The sequence below is a fragment of the Tenrec ecaudatus genome, chromosome 15 (assembly GCF_050624435.1).
Source record: "Tenrec ecaudatus isolate mTenEca1 chromosome 15, mTenEca1.hap1, whole genome shotgun sequence".
Lineage (NCBI taxonomy): Eukaryota > Metazoa > Chordata > Mammalia > Afrosoricida > Tenrecidae > Tenrec > Tenrec ecaudatus.
In genome coordinates this window covers 109,721,594-109,737,691 of record NC_134544.1, presented here as the reverse complement: position 1 = coordinate 109,737,691, position 16,098 = coordinate 109,721,594, and the positions used below count along the sequence as shown (strand labels likewise).

Genomic DNA, 16,098 nt, shown 5'->3' with positions numbered 1-16,098 from the left:
GACTGGGAAAACATCTTTAGCAATGGCACATCAAACAAAGGCTTTTATTACTAAAATGTACAATACTCTGCTAGCTTCCAAAAAGGTGGGCAAAGGACCTAACAGACGTTTCACAGGGTCAGAAATCCGAATGGCCAATAAACATATGAGGAAATGTTCCGATCATTAGCCATAAGAGAAATGGAAATTAAAACAACAATGAGGTATTCCTTAACATCCTCAGAGATCGCCGAATTCAAAAAATCAGAAAGCAACAGTGTTGGAGAGGCTGTAGAAAGACAGGAACTCTCATCCACTGCTGGTCGACCTGTAAGTATGTACAGCCACTATGGAAATCGATCCGGCGATTTCTAAAACAGATGGAAATTGAATTACCATATGACCCAGCAATCCCCCTACTGGGCACATACCCAGAAGAGCCAAGAAACAAACTACGGCCAGACATTTGTGCTCCAATATTCATTGCGGCACAATTCACAATTGCAAGGAGTTGGAAACAACCCAAATTTCAATCAACTGACCAGTGGCTTAAAAAACTGGGGTACATACATACAGTGGAGCACCACGCATCGCAAAAATGCAGTGATTAACGTATGAAGCACATCGCCACATGGGAAGAACTGGAGGAAATCATGCTAAGCGAAGTAAGCCAAGCACAAAAGGACAAGTAAAACATGAGTCCGCTGAAGTAAGCTTACAAAGAAAAATGCAAAGTGGGCACAGGGAAAAAGCTATTGTATAAAAACACTCCTGGGGCGAGGATCAGGTTGTATGGCAGGGGCCAGACCAAATCTAGGGATACATATGGTAGCCAATTAAAGAGGAGGAAGGAAAGGAAAAAAAAATAAAAAGAAATGGGTAGTGAGGGCACAGGGCACTAACCCACCCAAGGGGAGGGTATTTTTTATATCTCCACAGGGCAAAAGGGGCGAGACGTCAACCCAGTGTTCCAAGATGTGAATGCAACATGCTGGCATAGAGTAGGGAACCACTGGAGAGGTCTGAGAGGCTGGCTCCAATCCCAACTAGGTGGACACCTGTCCCTCCCCCGAGAAGAATTTTTTCCAGAGGACAGCACTGAAGCTGCAGCTCTGGGAGAGGGACATGTCTGATCAGAGCACATGGGAGCAAATGAAGGGGGAGGTAGAAAGAGTGGTGCACATCTTAGGCCACCAACCCTTGAGGACAATATTCCCACTCAGAGCAGCCAATCTACAGAGATTACTATATGGCCGACCCATTATGAGACTGGACATCCTTCACTGGCCTGTAGCCCTACAGGGGACAACACTGGAGACATAGTGTGGGAATTCTGTCCAATTTGATCCCACCACACCGAAGCAAAACACAAAGGGCCTGGAACACAACAGCAAGGGGAACAGAGGAACAAAGTCCTCAGGGAATACTAAAAATAGACTTTGGGGCCAGGGCTTGGTGCCCCAAGAGAATCAACTGGAATACAGGCCTAAAGGCCAACAAACAGTCCTTGAACTAACTACAAGCTTTTCTTTCTTGTTGTGTTTTGTTTTGTTTGTCATTGGCTTGTTGCTGTTTTGTTTTGTTTTATTTTGTTGCTTGGTTTTGCCCTGTCTTGTATTTATACATGTTATTATCTTCTCAGGTCTGTCTAAATAAGATAGGCGGGATGAACAACCTGGAGGAGAAAACAGGACTGACATGGGAGACATGGGAGAAGGGGGGACAGGTAGTGAGGGTAACAAACCCAGGGACAAGGGAACAAGTGATCCAAATCGGTGGTGAAGAGGGTGTAGGAGGCATGGTAGGGAGTGACCAAGGATAATGTAACAGAGTAATTACTGTAACCCAAATAAAGGCTGAGCATGATAGTGGGACAAGAGGAAAGTAAAAGGAAATAGAGAAAAGAGCTAGGAGGTAAAAGGCATTTATGGAGGTCTAAATAAAGGCATGTACATATGTAAATATATGAGGATGTGGAAATAGATCTTTGTGCATACATTTATAAGTTTAGTACTAAGGTAGCAGATGGACAATGGTCCTCCCCTCGAGTACTACCTCAATGCAAAAATACTTGGTTCTATTAAACTGGCATTCCATGATGTTCACCTTCCCGACACAATCGCTGAAGAAAAAGCAGGTACATAAGCAAATGTGAAGAAAGCTGATGGTGCCCGGCTATCAAAAGATATAGAGTCTGGAGTCTTAAAGGCTTGAAGGTAAACAAGCGGCCATCTACCTGAGAAGCAAGAAATCTGACATGGAAGAACCACACCAGCCTGAATGCTCACGAGATGCGAAGGGATTAGTTATCAGGCATCAAAGAACAAAAAAAAAAAAACATATAATTGTTGCTCACCTCCCTGATACGATCGCTGAAGACAAATGGGTGCATGAGAAAATGTGGTGAAGAAAGCTGATGGTGCCCAGCTATCAAAAGATATAGCATCTGTGTCTTAAAGGTTTGAAGGTAAACAAGCAGCTATCTAGCCCAGAAGCAATAAAGAGCAGCCTGTGCAATCATGAGGTACCGATAGGATCAAGTATCAGGCATCATCAGAACAAAAAATCCTATCATTGTGAATGAGGGGGACTGTGGGTCGAGACCCAAAGTCCATCTGTAGGTAACTGGACATTCCCTTACAGATGGGTCACAGGGAGGAGATGAGCCAGTCAGGAGGCAGTGTAGCAACAATGAAACAAACAACTTTTCTCTAGTTTTTTAATGTTTCCTCCCCTCCCACTATCAGGATCCCATTCTATCTTACAAATCTGGCTAGACCAGATGTACACTGGTGCATAAGGAACTGAAAACACAGGGAATTCAGGATGGATGATCCCTTCAAGACCAGTGGTGAGAGTGGCGATACTGGGAGGGTGGAGGGAGGTTGGGTGGAAAGGGGGAACCGATTACAATGATGTACATAAAACCTCCTCCATGGGGGACGGACAACAGAAAAGTGGGTGAAGGGAGACTTCAGACAGTGCAAGATATGACAAAATAATAATTTATTGATTATCAAGGGTTCATGAGGGAGAGGGAAGCAGGGAGGGAGGAGAAAATGAAGAGCTGATGCCAGGGGCTTACGTGGAGAGCAAATGTTTTGAGACTGAAGAGGGCAATGAATGTATTAATGTGCTTTACATAACTGATGTATGTATGGGTTGTGATAAGAGTTGTATGAGCCCCTAATATAATTATTTTTAAAATAAGAGTGTAAAAGTATTCTGCAATAAACTGTAATAATATTTATAAAACTAATCAAAGGTAAAGGACTCAGATAAAGAGAAAACCATAACTTAAGCAAAATTCCTTAACTTTCTATTTTATGTCTGTTTGATAATATTCCAACAGGTCTAATTATTTCATTTTCCTTATAAAAAGCATTAACGACTTGAGTTTTGGGAAGTGAAGGGTTGGAATAATTTCTATTAAAGCACGTCTTAAAATTTAATGTTTAGAGTTATAAACCCATGTAAATATTCACACTCAACCACTACCAGCAAAAACAATAAACATAGTCAATGTATACACATAAATACATGCATTAATAGTTAAATATTGATATCACCTACCTGTTTTCTTATAAATTGCTAATTCTTGTACAGTTTCCAAAAACTGCCAAAATTTCTCATTACTTTCTTCTGCCAGAAATTCACTATTTTTTAAAAAAAGGAAAATAATCAGTCATCAAATGGAAATGAAAAGTGATCTAGCTCCTATAAATTATACTTTAGAACCAAATCATATTTTATGGTAAAAACAAAAACTCTTCAACATGAATATAAAATTACTGATTTGCATATGTAAGAAGTTTTAAAAAGCTCATGGAATCATGATATTAGAAGACAATGGATTTCCCCCATGAATTTGGGAAGCCCCTACAACTATAAAGAGAAAACAAACTGATGACTTATTTGAGTTAGTTCATCTAAAATGCAAGCATATAGTTATGTCAATAAGACTGCATGGAATGTTGCTTTTGGCTCTTTCTCACTATCAACAAAAACTAAAAAATAGGGCATTTATTTATTTCACTACATAAAATACCTCTGAGAAGCATAATTTGATGCTAATAGAGAATGCTATTTTTAAAGTAGCTATTGGTATATACTTTAGTTTTAATGGTCATTGGCATATACTTTACTGACAGATACTTCACACATCATACAATTTTATCATTCAATCGTATTAAGATTTGTGCAATCATCACCACAATCAAGTTCCAAACATTTCCTTCTCATACTCATTGTTGTTGTTGAGAATGCTATATTAAGGTAAATGTAAAAAAATACTCCTTTCACAAAGCAAAATTGGTTTTATACACATTTTAAGTCACATCAACTAGGTTTTCCTTGGTCATTTGCATAGATTTTGTTATTTGAAGGATTAGAGATCCTAATTTTTTAGAAAACAGGAAATTAGGATATTACACAGGGCTCTGATCATTTGAAATCTTTAAAAAATAATAGACTAGAAAAAGGTTATTTAGTCCTGTATAGAATGCTGTAAGTAAAGTTAACAAGTTAAACTAACTTCTGCCAAAAAACTCAAACCTGTTGCATGTGGTTGATGACACTGTTAGATGTCTTCAAATCAGCTCTACGTGATACTGATACTAGCTATGTGCAATAGAACAAAATGCTGCCGGGTCCCGTGCCATCCTCAAAATTATTGCCACATCTGGGCCCACTGTTGCAGTCACTGGGTCACTCTACTTCAACGAGGGTCTTCCTCACTTTCACTGGCTCTACTTCACCAAGCATGATGTATTCCTGACACTGGTCCCACCTGATAACATGTCCAAAGTCCGTGAGATCATGCTTTGACATCCTGGCTTCTAAGGAGGATTCCGGCTGTGCGTCTTCCAAGGCAGATGTGCTTGTTCTTCTGGCAGCCCGTCATATCCTTAATATTCTTCACTAGCACAGTGATTCAAGGGTGTGATTAATTCTTCTTCATCAATGAGACAAAGTCTTGAGCTTCTAGTCTTCTGACAAGCATAGGAATTGCTACTACACCTTTGGATTTCCAAGGCTGTAAATATGAGAGCAGAACATCTCATTTTCTTCCACAGAGCAACTGGTGGGCTCAAGCTGCTAACCTTGTGATTAACAGTCCAATACATTATTCTATACCCCACCAGGGATCCTATTTATACAAAAAGAAACACTAAAAAAACCCACAAAAACTCTTGCTACTACTAAGGTGTTCAATCCAATAGTAGAAGCGGGAAAAGAAGGTAAAAATTGTAGACTGTCGAAGAAATTCTGGAAAACGTTTACAGAATGTGACCTAGAAATTTTACCAGTTGCCTCTGAGTCCATTCTGACTCTTAGCCACACTATATGGGTCAGAATAGATCCTCCAAAGGGTTTTCCATTGCTGATTTTCTGAAATCGATGGCCAGGCTTTCCCAGGGGTACCCCTGGGTGGACTCTAATATCCACCCAATCTCTGGGTTAGCAGCTGAGCACATTAACCGCTTGCAGTAACCAAGAACTCTGCCAAGTACAGGGATATTACAAAGCACGAAAGGTGGGGAGCAACATTTAAAACTCAAATGACTAAACCAGTGGTTTTCAACCTTCCTAATGCCATGACCCTTTAATACTGTTCCTCATGTTGTGGTGACCACCCCCCATAAAATTATTTTCATTGTTACTTCATAACTATATTTTGCTACGGTTATGAATCAGGTGACCCGTGTGAAAGGGTCATTCCACCCCCAAAGGGGTCGCGACCCACAGATTGAGAACCACTGGACTAAACCAAAACAAAACAAACTCACTGCCATCAGCCAATGCTAACTCAGAGACCCTAGACGACAGGTTACAATTGCCCCTTTGAGTTTCAGAGACTGTAATGGGAGTAGAAAGCTTCTTCTTTCTCCCTAGGAACAGCTGGTGGTTTTGAACTACTGACCTTGAGTATCACATCCCAACATATAACCACTATGCCACCAAACAGCCAAACTTATTTACATAGTCATAAGTCTAAGTACTAGAATTTCCACACCTAAGACCATTCAAAATGATTGCCTTAAGAAAGAATATGCTTAAACTTTTACTATTAGTTTCTTAAACTTATACTACTAGTCTGGGCAGTTTTTCAACTATTATATAATTGCATTCAGAGAAAATCTGACAGTAATTCATTAATCTCAGAGGAGGAAAGACCTTAGAGAGATCATCTAAACTCATTTTTTACCTTCCAAAAACATATGTTACATTTGTTCAATTTGGCTCCATATCAGTGTTTCTTAACACAATTTACTCCAAAAGGAGAAACATTTCTTTTCTTTTTTTTATTGGAGAAATATTTCTATTAACAATTTTTTTTAATTTCTTAAATTATGACAGCAGTTATAAGTGGAATTCCAAAAATGTTCTCAACCATATCAACACAAATGGAATAAGCATACATTAGATGCATCAGATATGGTAGTTTCAAAGTTTCTAGAAAAGTTCTATTATCTTTTAATAACATTCACCATAAACTTTTTGAAGTCTCCTACTTTGGGCGGACAACATTCAGCCTCATTAGCCTATAATCATCCCCAACAAATATTACAGGAGTTCCTGGATAGAACGAGCCAAAGGGTTAGAGATTCTAATCCACCCAAAGGTGCCTCAGATGAAAGGACTGGCAATCTACTTCTGAAAAATCACAGCACTGGACATTACGGCACACAGTTACACTCTGAAACACATGAGGCTACCATAAGTCAGAAGTGACTCCATAGCAACTGCCTTTTTTGCCACTATTACTAGATTGTACATTTCTTTGGGGAGAGGATAAAACACACTTATCTTTGATTCCTTCAAGTACCCATCTTAAGAGTCGTGCTCGCAATACTCTAGGCACTCATTTTTTACACTAAACTGAAAAAAGACACACATATGCACATACATATTAGGAGGCTTTAAAAAGTTCATGTAAGGTTGGAGAAAGGGGATCTCAGGATGGGGTTTTGGGTTTCAGGGTTCCCAGATTCATCATTTTCTCCTAATCCCCTTCCATTATTTCCTTTCCAAACAGTGGTGCCTTCTCCAGACTCCCTGTACCGCTTCTGCTCAAAGGCCTCGGTGACTGTTGCAGATGTGCCTGTAGACTTTACCACAGAAGAATGGGCACTGGTGGATGTTTCTCAGAAGCAACTCTATAGAGATGTGATGGTGGAGACCTTCACAAACCTAGCTACAGTAGAAAACCTACCCACTGAAGAGTTAATGGTAAGATTCTTGAAACGGGATACAAATGCCTCCATATTACAAAGTATCTGTAAATTTCATGGCTGCATAAAGCAGGATAACAACTAGAATCCACTTTTGAAGTCTTTGATGCTTGATCCCATTGACACCTCGTGATCACACAGGCTGGTGTGCTTCTTCCACATGGACTTTGCAGCTTCTCAGCTAGATGGCCGCTTGTTTGTCTTTGAGCCTTTAAGACCACAGATGCTGAATCTTTTGATGGCCAGGCACCATCAGCTTTCTTCACATTTACTGTGCACCCATTTTGTCTCCAGCAATCATGTTGGTTAAAAGGTATTTGCAGTGACATCTAGGGGCAGATATAAGGAAAATACTATTGATGAGATCTCCAGTCAAATTTCGATTCTTCTTGCATTTAAAAAGACCAGTATACATATATCCATCCCATGGACTGTCTTCAGCACAGAAAATCATCCAAGGATCTTTCTTCACTAGAGTATAATAAGGGATTTCACACTCAATTCCATTCTGCCCAAATTAGGAAATGTGGAAAAACAACATGTGTAGTCCAGTAGAAGTTCTAACAGGAAAGAAATGCTGTGGCTATAAAGAACGTGGTAAAAGCTGTGTAGATCCTTCACCACTCGCAGATGAGATCGCAATGTCCAGTGGAGCAGTCTTATGAAGGTAAGCACTGTGGAAAATGCACCGCAGAGAGAAGCCTTGTGAATGTATGGAATGTAGTAAAGCTTTTATTAGACCTTCAACTCTCGCTAGACATATGACTGGCTCACAGTGCAGAGGCCTTATGAATGTAAGAAAGCTTTTACACATTCCGCTAACCTCAGTCAACTTATGAGACGTCACATGGAGGCCTTATGAATGTTACGAAATGTGAGAGACCTTTTACTTGATCCTTACATCTCCTGCAGCATATGAGAATTCACAGTGGAGAAAGGTCTATGAATGAAACAAATCTAAGAAGGCTTCTAAGCACTCTGCTACCTTCAATCACTATTTGAGAACTCAGAACGGAGAGAGGCCTTATGAATGTAATGAATGTAAGAAAGCTTTCACTCATTCTGCTAGCCTCAGTGGACAAAGGGAAATTCACAGTGGAGAGAGGTCTTATAGATGTAAGAAAACTTTTACTGTACCTACTAGCCTCAGTGAACATGAGACTTCACAGTGGAGAGGCCTAATGAATGTAAGGAATGTGAGAGGCCTTTTACTCGATCCTCTCACCTCATGCAACATCCGAAACTTCACAGTTGACAGACACCTTATGAATGTTAGGAAAGTTAGAGAACTTTGACTCAGTTAACGAACCTCAAACAACATGAGAATTCACAGTGAAAACTTTAAGGAATGTGGGAAGTAATTTAGCTACTCCTCACATATCCTTAAACATATAAGAATGGAGGGAGGACTTATGAATGTAAGGAATATGGAGACAGGTAAATAGAGTAAATCCTCAAATTTCACTGTGAATATGAGACCCACAGTGTAGAGAAACCTAAGGAATTATAAAAAAAGTTATATACCTCTTAAATAGTGTACTACATTCCTTAATTTCCATTCAATTTTCTGATATTAAATTTCATTTTACTACTTCATTAATATATAGCAATTTTGAAATGTTTTATCCACCATTTTCTAAAATTTTTAATAAAGATATAAACAATTTTTTAAAGAGTTCATGGGAATCGTCCATTATCTTTTAATTCTATTTTTCCATGACTCTTGAAGCCCTTCCTAATTCTTATCTCCAACATAGACTACATAGTATGTTGTTGTTAGGTACTGTTAAGTCAGTTCCAACACATAACTACGCTATGTGCCAACAGAAACCCCATCCAATCCTACGTCAGCCTCACGCTTGTTGCTGTCTGAGCCTTTTGTTACAGCTGTCTCAATCCGTCTCACTAAGCTTCATCCTCTTTTCTTGGACACTCTATGAAGCCTGATGCCTTCCTCTTGGACCTTGTCCCTTCTGATAACATGTCCACGGTGTGAAATGAAGTTTTGTTATTCTCATTTCTAAGAACATTCTTTCAAGACACTGATTCGTTTTATGGATAAGCCATAGTATATTTGATATTCTTAATACAAAGCTATCAGTCTTTTTGTGGTCTTATTGTTTAGCTTTCTCCTGAACACTGAAAAGACCATGGATTGAGTTAAGCACCCCTTAAAGTCTCCAAAATTACATCTTTGCTTCGTAACATTTCAAGAATGTATTCTGCAGTAGGTTGCCCAAATGCAGTAAGTGGTATGGTTTCTTTACTGCATCTCCACTGGTTGTGGATACAAGTAAGTGAAAATCCTCTACATTATTCTGTTCACTGTGTCTGTTTATTGGTCCAGTTGTGCATTTGTCTTACGTTGAGGTATAAATATACCTCACAGCATTGAGTTGACACCAATTCATTGTCGATTTCGACTCATGGAGGTGATTCTAACTCACAGAAATCCTATTGAGGGCTTCCAAGACTGTCTTTTTTTTTTTTTTAACATTTTATTAGGGGCTCATACAACTCTTATCACAATCCATACATATACATACATCAATTGTATAAAGCACATCTGTACATTCTTTGTGCTAATCATTTTCAAAGCATTTGCTCTCCACTTAAGCCCTTTGCATCGGGTCCTTTTTTTTCCCCACCCTCCCCGCTCCCCCCTCCCTCATGAGCCCTTGATAATTTATAGATTATTATTTTGTCATATCTTGCCCTATCCGGCGTCTCCCTTCACCCCCTTCTCTGTTGTCCATCCCCCAGGTTGGAGGTCACATGTAGATCCTTGTAATCAGTTCCCCTTTTCCAAACCCCTCACCCTCTACTCTCCCAGTATCGCCCCTTACACCCCTGGTCCTGAAGGTATCACCTACCCTGGATTCCCTGTGCCTCCAGCTCCCATATGCACCAGTGTACAACCTCTGCTCTATCCAGTCTTGCAAGGTAGAATTCGGATCATGGTAGTTGGGGGAGGAAGCATCCAGGATCTGGGGGAAAGCTGTGTTCTTCATTGGTGCTACATCGCACCCTGACTGACTCATGTGAGCAGACAGTTTCATCTTTCTCCCAGAGTGGCTGGCAGGTTTGAACCACGTACTTTGTGGCTAATAGCTAATACTTACCCAACAGCGCCACACACAAAAATTCCCATGAATTTAAACTTTTTTATCAAATTTTTTTTCAAAGAGCTATTACATTTCTTAAACTCCTGTTTCCCAAGCTCCTTCTATCTGCCCATTGATGGTCAAATTTTCCTCTTCCACACTTATTCCCCTCAATATCATAGATTTCCCTAAATTTTGTTATTTAAGAGCAGAGGTCCTCAAACTTTTTAAACAGGGGTCAGTTTACTGTCCCTCAGACCAACTGGAGGGCCGGAGTACAGTTGAAAAAAAAACTATGAAAAAATTCCTATGCACACTGCACATATCTTATTTTGAAGTAAAAAAATAAAGAGGGCAAAAACACCAGCGAGCCGGATAAATGTCCTCGGCAGGCCGCATGTGGCCACAGGCTGTAGTTTGAGGACGTCTGCTTAAAAGGAACATGACCAAACTGAAAGTGAGCAGAATAATAAAGTCTGATGGGGAAATGAGCAATGGCTGAAGAAACTCCAGCTGTTAGCATGCTGTAATGTCACATAGAAAAATGTGGGATTCACTGCAGCACAGATCACAGACTAATAGGTACAATGTACAGTAAGAAAGATTTTAGTTTGTCATCTGCTAAAAACGTAGATTGGTTCATAACAGAAAAACACCGAATAATCCAAATAAATGCTACATTCATAAGTACACAATAAAGGTAAATAGGATAGTGGCTAGAACACTGACTTATAAAAGTCTCTTCCGGCGCATCAACATTGCATGAGCACTGATTCTTGTGTACTACAAGGGCCTTTTCCCAATTAAGTGCACATTCACAAATTCTGCAATTTAGGGTGTAAAAACATCTTTTTACGTAACCCCCATTAAGCCAATATAAGTGAGACAAAAAAGAAAGTAAAAGAGTTGTTTCCAAGTTGATTCCATTTCATAGCAACTGTAGTGAAGTAAAATCAATTACGTACTTAGGGTTCTTCTATCCATTTCTCTGCAACTCCCACCAGAGGTTGGGATCATGAAAATAAGGTGCACAGTGTGTTAGACTGGGTTAACTAGAGAAACCAACCCAGGGACAGCCATATATATGAGAGCTTTATATCAAAGAACAATTGTATTTTGAGAAAATATCCCAGCCCAGTGCAGATCAAATGCGTAAGTCCATTATAAGCTCATGTTGGATACCAGTCCATAAATTCCGCTTTAGATTCATGCAGCACATGCAATGATGCCGAATGCAGGAAGATCACAGGCCGGTGGATAAAAAGTCTTGTGGATCCGATGGTGGTGGATCCATCTCCAGGGCTCTGGCTGCCTTCAGTGTCTTCTCAACAGGAAGGTGAAACAGAGAGAGTGTGTGTGCTGCCTCCAGGGAAGGAAAGGAAGGTCCCAGAATCCTCATGGAAAGGCCATGCCCACAAGTAGGTGTCATCACACTGTGACCTGATTGACAGGCTAGACTCCACCCCTTCCCTCTTGATACCCTCAAGTCAATGAGATTATGTAACTAGCACAAGAAGACTCTCGCTCAGGGTTTGGATCGATTGTGTCATTCCTCTGAGAAGAGCCCCAGCTCAGAAGCAGGAACAACCTCTAAAGAAAGACCAGCTACCAGTGGAGCATGTGCAATATCCCTGTAGCAGCAAGACCATGAAACAGAACAAGGGAGCGGTGCTGAGGTACAGCCAAGTGCCCGAGACCCTGAGATTATGTGGTAAAATGGGATGCAGGCTTCTTGGCCCAGAGTCAGAGACCAAAGGGACTTTGTGACCAAGGGAGTAAGGATCAGAGAGACAAGTGGCTGCTGGTTAAGCAGCAGCATTGCTGAAAACCAGCCATTGTTTCTTTCATGTTTTCTGGTCCTGGCTGTGGCCTCCTGTTAACTTCCCGAATAAAGCTAATTGCTGAGTACTGTCAGCAGGTTCCGTGTGGCCATTACAACTGATTATCAAAGCCAGCTGAGTGGTGGGAGAGTTGGGGTCAGAACAGATACAAGGTGAGAGCGCATCTAGCCTCTGCCTTGTGGGCAGGTGTAGCTTGGATTCTCTCCTCCATACTGAAGCCAGCAGAGGTCAGATGTGACACCCCCCATCTCCTGGCAATCCTTTAGGGTAGAACAGAACTGCCCCACAGTGTTTCTGGGGCTGTGGAAGCAAACTGACACATCCCTGACAAGTTTGAACCACCAACTGTAGAAGGGAACCCCAATCAAACCCACAGCCGTCAAGTTGGTGCTGACTCAGAGTGTCATTATATAGGGTTTTATTAGGGTTTCTGAGGAGGCTGTAAATCTTAATGAGAGAAGGTGGCCTCATCTTTCGCCTAATGAGCAGCTTGGGGGCGGAGTTCGCACCACCACCCTGAAGTTGACAGTTCACTGCTAACCGACTCCTTTACTGCAAGTGAAGAGGTTGATGAATTAAAATAGGGCTGCATAATGGAGGACTGACTTCAAGGGCCATCCTAGGGAGCCCAGTTCTAAGACTCCTGAAGCAAGCAGAAACCAGTTCTGTAACCATCAGAGCAAGGCTGGAAGAAAGTGAGACTAATCTGGGACTAAGCATAGATTCAAGGAGCCCTGGTGGTGCAGTGGATTATAAACTCGGCAGTTTGAAATCACGAGTCGCTCCACAGGAGAAAGACGAAGCTTTCTGGACCTCCCATAGCCTTGAAAAGCCACAGGGGCAATTCCACTCTGTCCCAGGGTGCTATGAGTCAGACTCACCTTGAGGCAGGTAGTGGAGCATGAAATCAGGCCCATACAAACCCTGGGAGGATGTGAGGGCAGAGTAAGCTTAAGAATAGGGCACATTTTACCTCGAATCATTTTTTAAACATACACATTGGACTGCTGACCACAAGGTGAGCAGTTTAAAACCACCAGCAGCTCCGAGGGAGAAAGCTGAGACTTTCTACTCCCACTGCAGTCTCAGAAACACACAGGGGCAGTTTTACTGGTCTTAAAGAGTCTGAATCTACTGATGGCAGTGCTTGTTTGTTTTGGAGTCATTTACTATATGCAATGTAGCCCCAGAGATGGTCTCCTTTTAGGTTCATAAGCTGCTGCTTCGGTGAATTTACAAAAGTAGCTGGAGTTAAAACCTTATTATGGCTAGCGTAGCATTTTCTAACTCATTTTAACGACTGGAATACTAATGGGCAGAATTCAAGCGCTACAAGTTCTGTTTCTGCAGAGTACATAATATCTCATGATCTAAGTCCACTGGAAGAGATATGGGGGTGGGGAGGGGTTGAAAATAAATACATTAAATTAATTAAAATGTGTGAATGGGTAGAAAGGGGGAACGGATTACAGGGATCTACATATAACTTCCTGGTGGACAGATAACAGAAAAGTGGGTGAAGAGAGATGTCGGACAGTGTAAGATATAACAAAATAATAATTTATAAATTATCAAGGGTTCATGAAGGAGGGGGAAACAGGAAGGGAGAGAGGTAATGAGCAGTTGATGCCAGGGGCTTAAGTGGAGAGCAAATATTTTGAGAATGATGAGGGTAACGAATGTACAAATGTGCTTTCTATAATTGATGTCTGTATGGATTGCGAGAAGAGTTGTATGAGCCCCCAATGAGATGATTTTTTTTTTTTTTAATGTTAGTGGGGATGCTGTTGCAAGCCTAGAAAGTGAGAGAATGTTGTCCTAGGAAACTAGGTGTCCTCCATGGAGAGCCGCCTGTCTCTGTGTGTCCAGAGCAATGGAACTTTAGAGGTTGCCCAAGGAGCCCCTTAGTGAGCTTCGCGGGCCAGAAACTGGGATAAACTGAGACCTCAACTGGCAGGCTGGACTTCCGACTCACAGGCCAAAATCGCCACGTTACTTCCAGTGTTAATTTCTTCCCCAACAGGACTGTCAAAAGCATCAACTGAAAGGCGTGTGTTTGTTAAAAGTTACACTCCTCCCCTTTTGGAAATTTTCTTTTTTAAATCATTTTATTAGGGGCTCATACAACTCTTATCACAATCCATATATCCATCACTGGGTAAAGCACATTTGTCCATTCATTGCCGTCATCATGGACATTTTGGTTCTTAAAGTAGTAAAACGAACGGAATCACACTAGGGGCAGGGAGCTTTCAGGAACCGTGGCAAGCCAGTGTTGCCGGGCTCAGTACAGAGCGACAGCAGCGGAGGGTCAGAGAAGCGCAGAAGCGGACTGGAGGTGATGCTGGAGGGGTCCCCGGAGAGGGCGGCTGGGAAAGCGGGGCAGTTAGTTGCTGCTGAGTGCTGGCTAAAGAGGGGTGAGAGCTGACTAATGAGGGGCGCCGAGCACCTCCCCACTCCACCTCACCCCCCTGCATCCCCCACCCCTTGACCCCCATCCCACGACTCTCCACCACCCCCTCCACCGTCTTAAGCAGGACGAGGTTGGGGAGCAGCCGGGACCCAGGAGAGTCCACGTCCGCGCCGGGCCCGCACCCACCTCGCCTCCAGCAGCATCGGGGTCTGGGGCCACTTAGCGGCCAGATGGGCCGTCACCACCTTCGACGCGGTGGCCGTGCCGGCGCCCAGAAGCGCCAGCCACAGTGGCGCGGACCCCAGGAGCAGCCGCACTACGGACGGAGCCTTCGAAGTCGCCATCGCGCGGACAGAGACAGGGCGAGCCCCTCGTAGCCCGGCGCCCCGAGCCCGCCCGCAGACGCCACGCTCCCGCCGGCCCACTCCCGCCGCGGGGCCGCCCACTTCCGGTGGAGGGAGCTCCAGACCGTTACCAGGAGCGTGGCGCCCGCGGGCGGCCCGGCGCATGCGTGCCCCGCCCCGCCCGCTTCGCCCCGCCCCCGGACCCTCCCGGCCCCGCCCCCGGACCCTCCCCTCCCCATGCCCCGTGTACCAGTATTGGGCCACAGGGGCTTCCTGTGGCCAGCATTGGCTCTGTGGCAGCGATAGAAGGCCACTGAAGATGCCCAAAGCTGGAAGCCTGGAACAACGTCGCCCATGATCACTCCCCATTTCCTTTTTCCCTATTTGTCTACCAGGGGGCCTCAAACTTTTTAAACAGGGGGCCAATTCACTGTCCCTCAGACCTGTTGGCGGGCCAGACTATATAAAGAAAAACAAAACTATGAGCAAATTCCTATGCACACTGCACATATCTGATTTTGAAGTAAAAAAAAAAAAAACGGGGCAAAAACACCCGGCTGGCCGGATATATGTCCTTGGTGGGCCACGCGGGCCGTAGTTTGAGGACGCCTGGATGGTTGCGTAGTGGGTTACATACATAGTGGGGCTGCTGCTCACTATATTGGCATTTTGAAGCCACCAGCCTGCAGGAGAAAGGTGGCTTTCTGCTCCTGTAAGGTGCCAGTCTCAGAAATCCACAGGGACAGTTCTACTCTGCCCTATAGGGTCACTCTGAGGCAATGGCGTGAGGCTGGTTGGTTTCGGCACAGTCATGCTGTGGCGTCCGCATTGGACAGCTACCCATAAAGATTCACATCCGCGGAAACCCTATATGTAGTTGCTGTGAGTCAGAATCCAACCCTGCACCGCATGCCAATCCATTAGCATCGTTAGGAGTGAGATCCAGGCATCAGTATTATTTTTAAATGCCCACAAATAATTGCTGTGTGCAACGCTGAAAACCATTGATTTAAAAAATTTTTAGGAAGCATGATAATCACCTTGGAAAACCAAACTCACTGCCATCAAGTCTATGCTAACTCAGTGACCCTTAAAAAAAATAAAAAGAAAGGTAGAACTTCCCCCTGTGAGTTTGAAACTGTTCGCAAGGGTAACCTCGTCTTTCTCTAGAGGAGCGGTCGT

General features: G+C 42.9%; 1 protein-coding gene across 2 annotated transcripts in view; it reads right to left on the bottom strand.

Annotated features, from left to right (window-relative positions):
• UGGT2 (UDP-glucose glycoprotein glucosyltransferase 2) overlaps window positions 1–15,016 on the bottom strand; it is a 264,459-nt gene extending 249,443 nt beyond the window's left edge. The window contains exons 1-3 of one of the 2 annotated variants that reach the window (XM_075532611.1): window positions 14,759–14,882; window positions 4,769–5,014; window positions 3,553–3,635 (exon numbers count right to left, since the gene is read on the bottom strand). In XM_075532611.1, coding sequence (XP_075388726.1) covers window positions 3,553–3,635; window positions 4,769–4,809 — 124 coding nt within the window. In that variant the 5' untranslated portion in view covers window positions 4,810–5,014; window positions 14,759–14,882. Of the gene's footprint in view, window positions 1–3,552; window positions 3,636–4,768; window positions 5,015–14,758 lie in introns of both variants that reach the window. The other variant, XM_075532610.1, reaches the window with a different exon arrangement.
• Window positions 15,017–16,098: the final 1,082 nt, after the last annotated feature.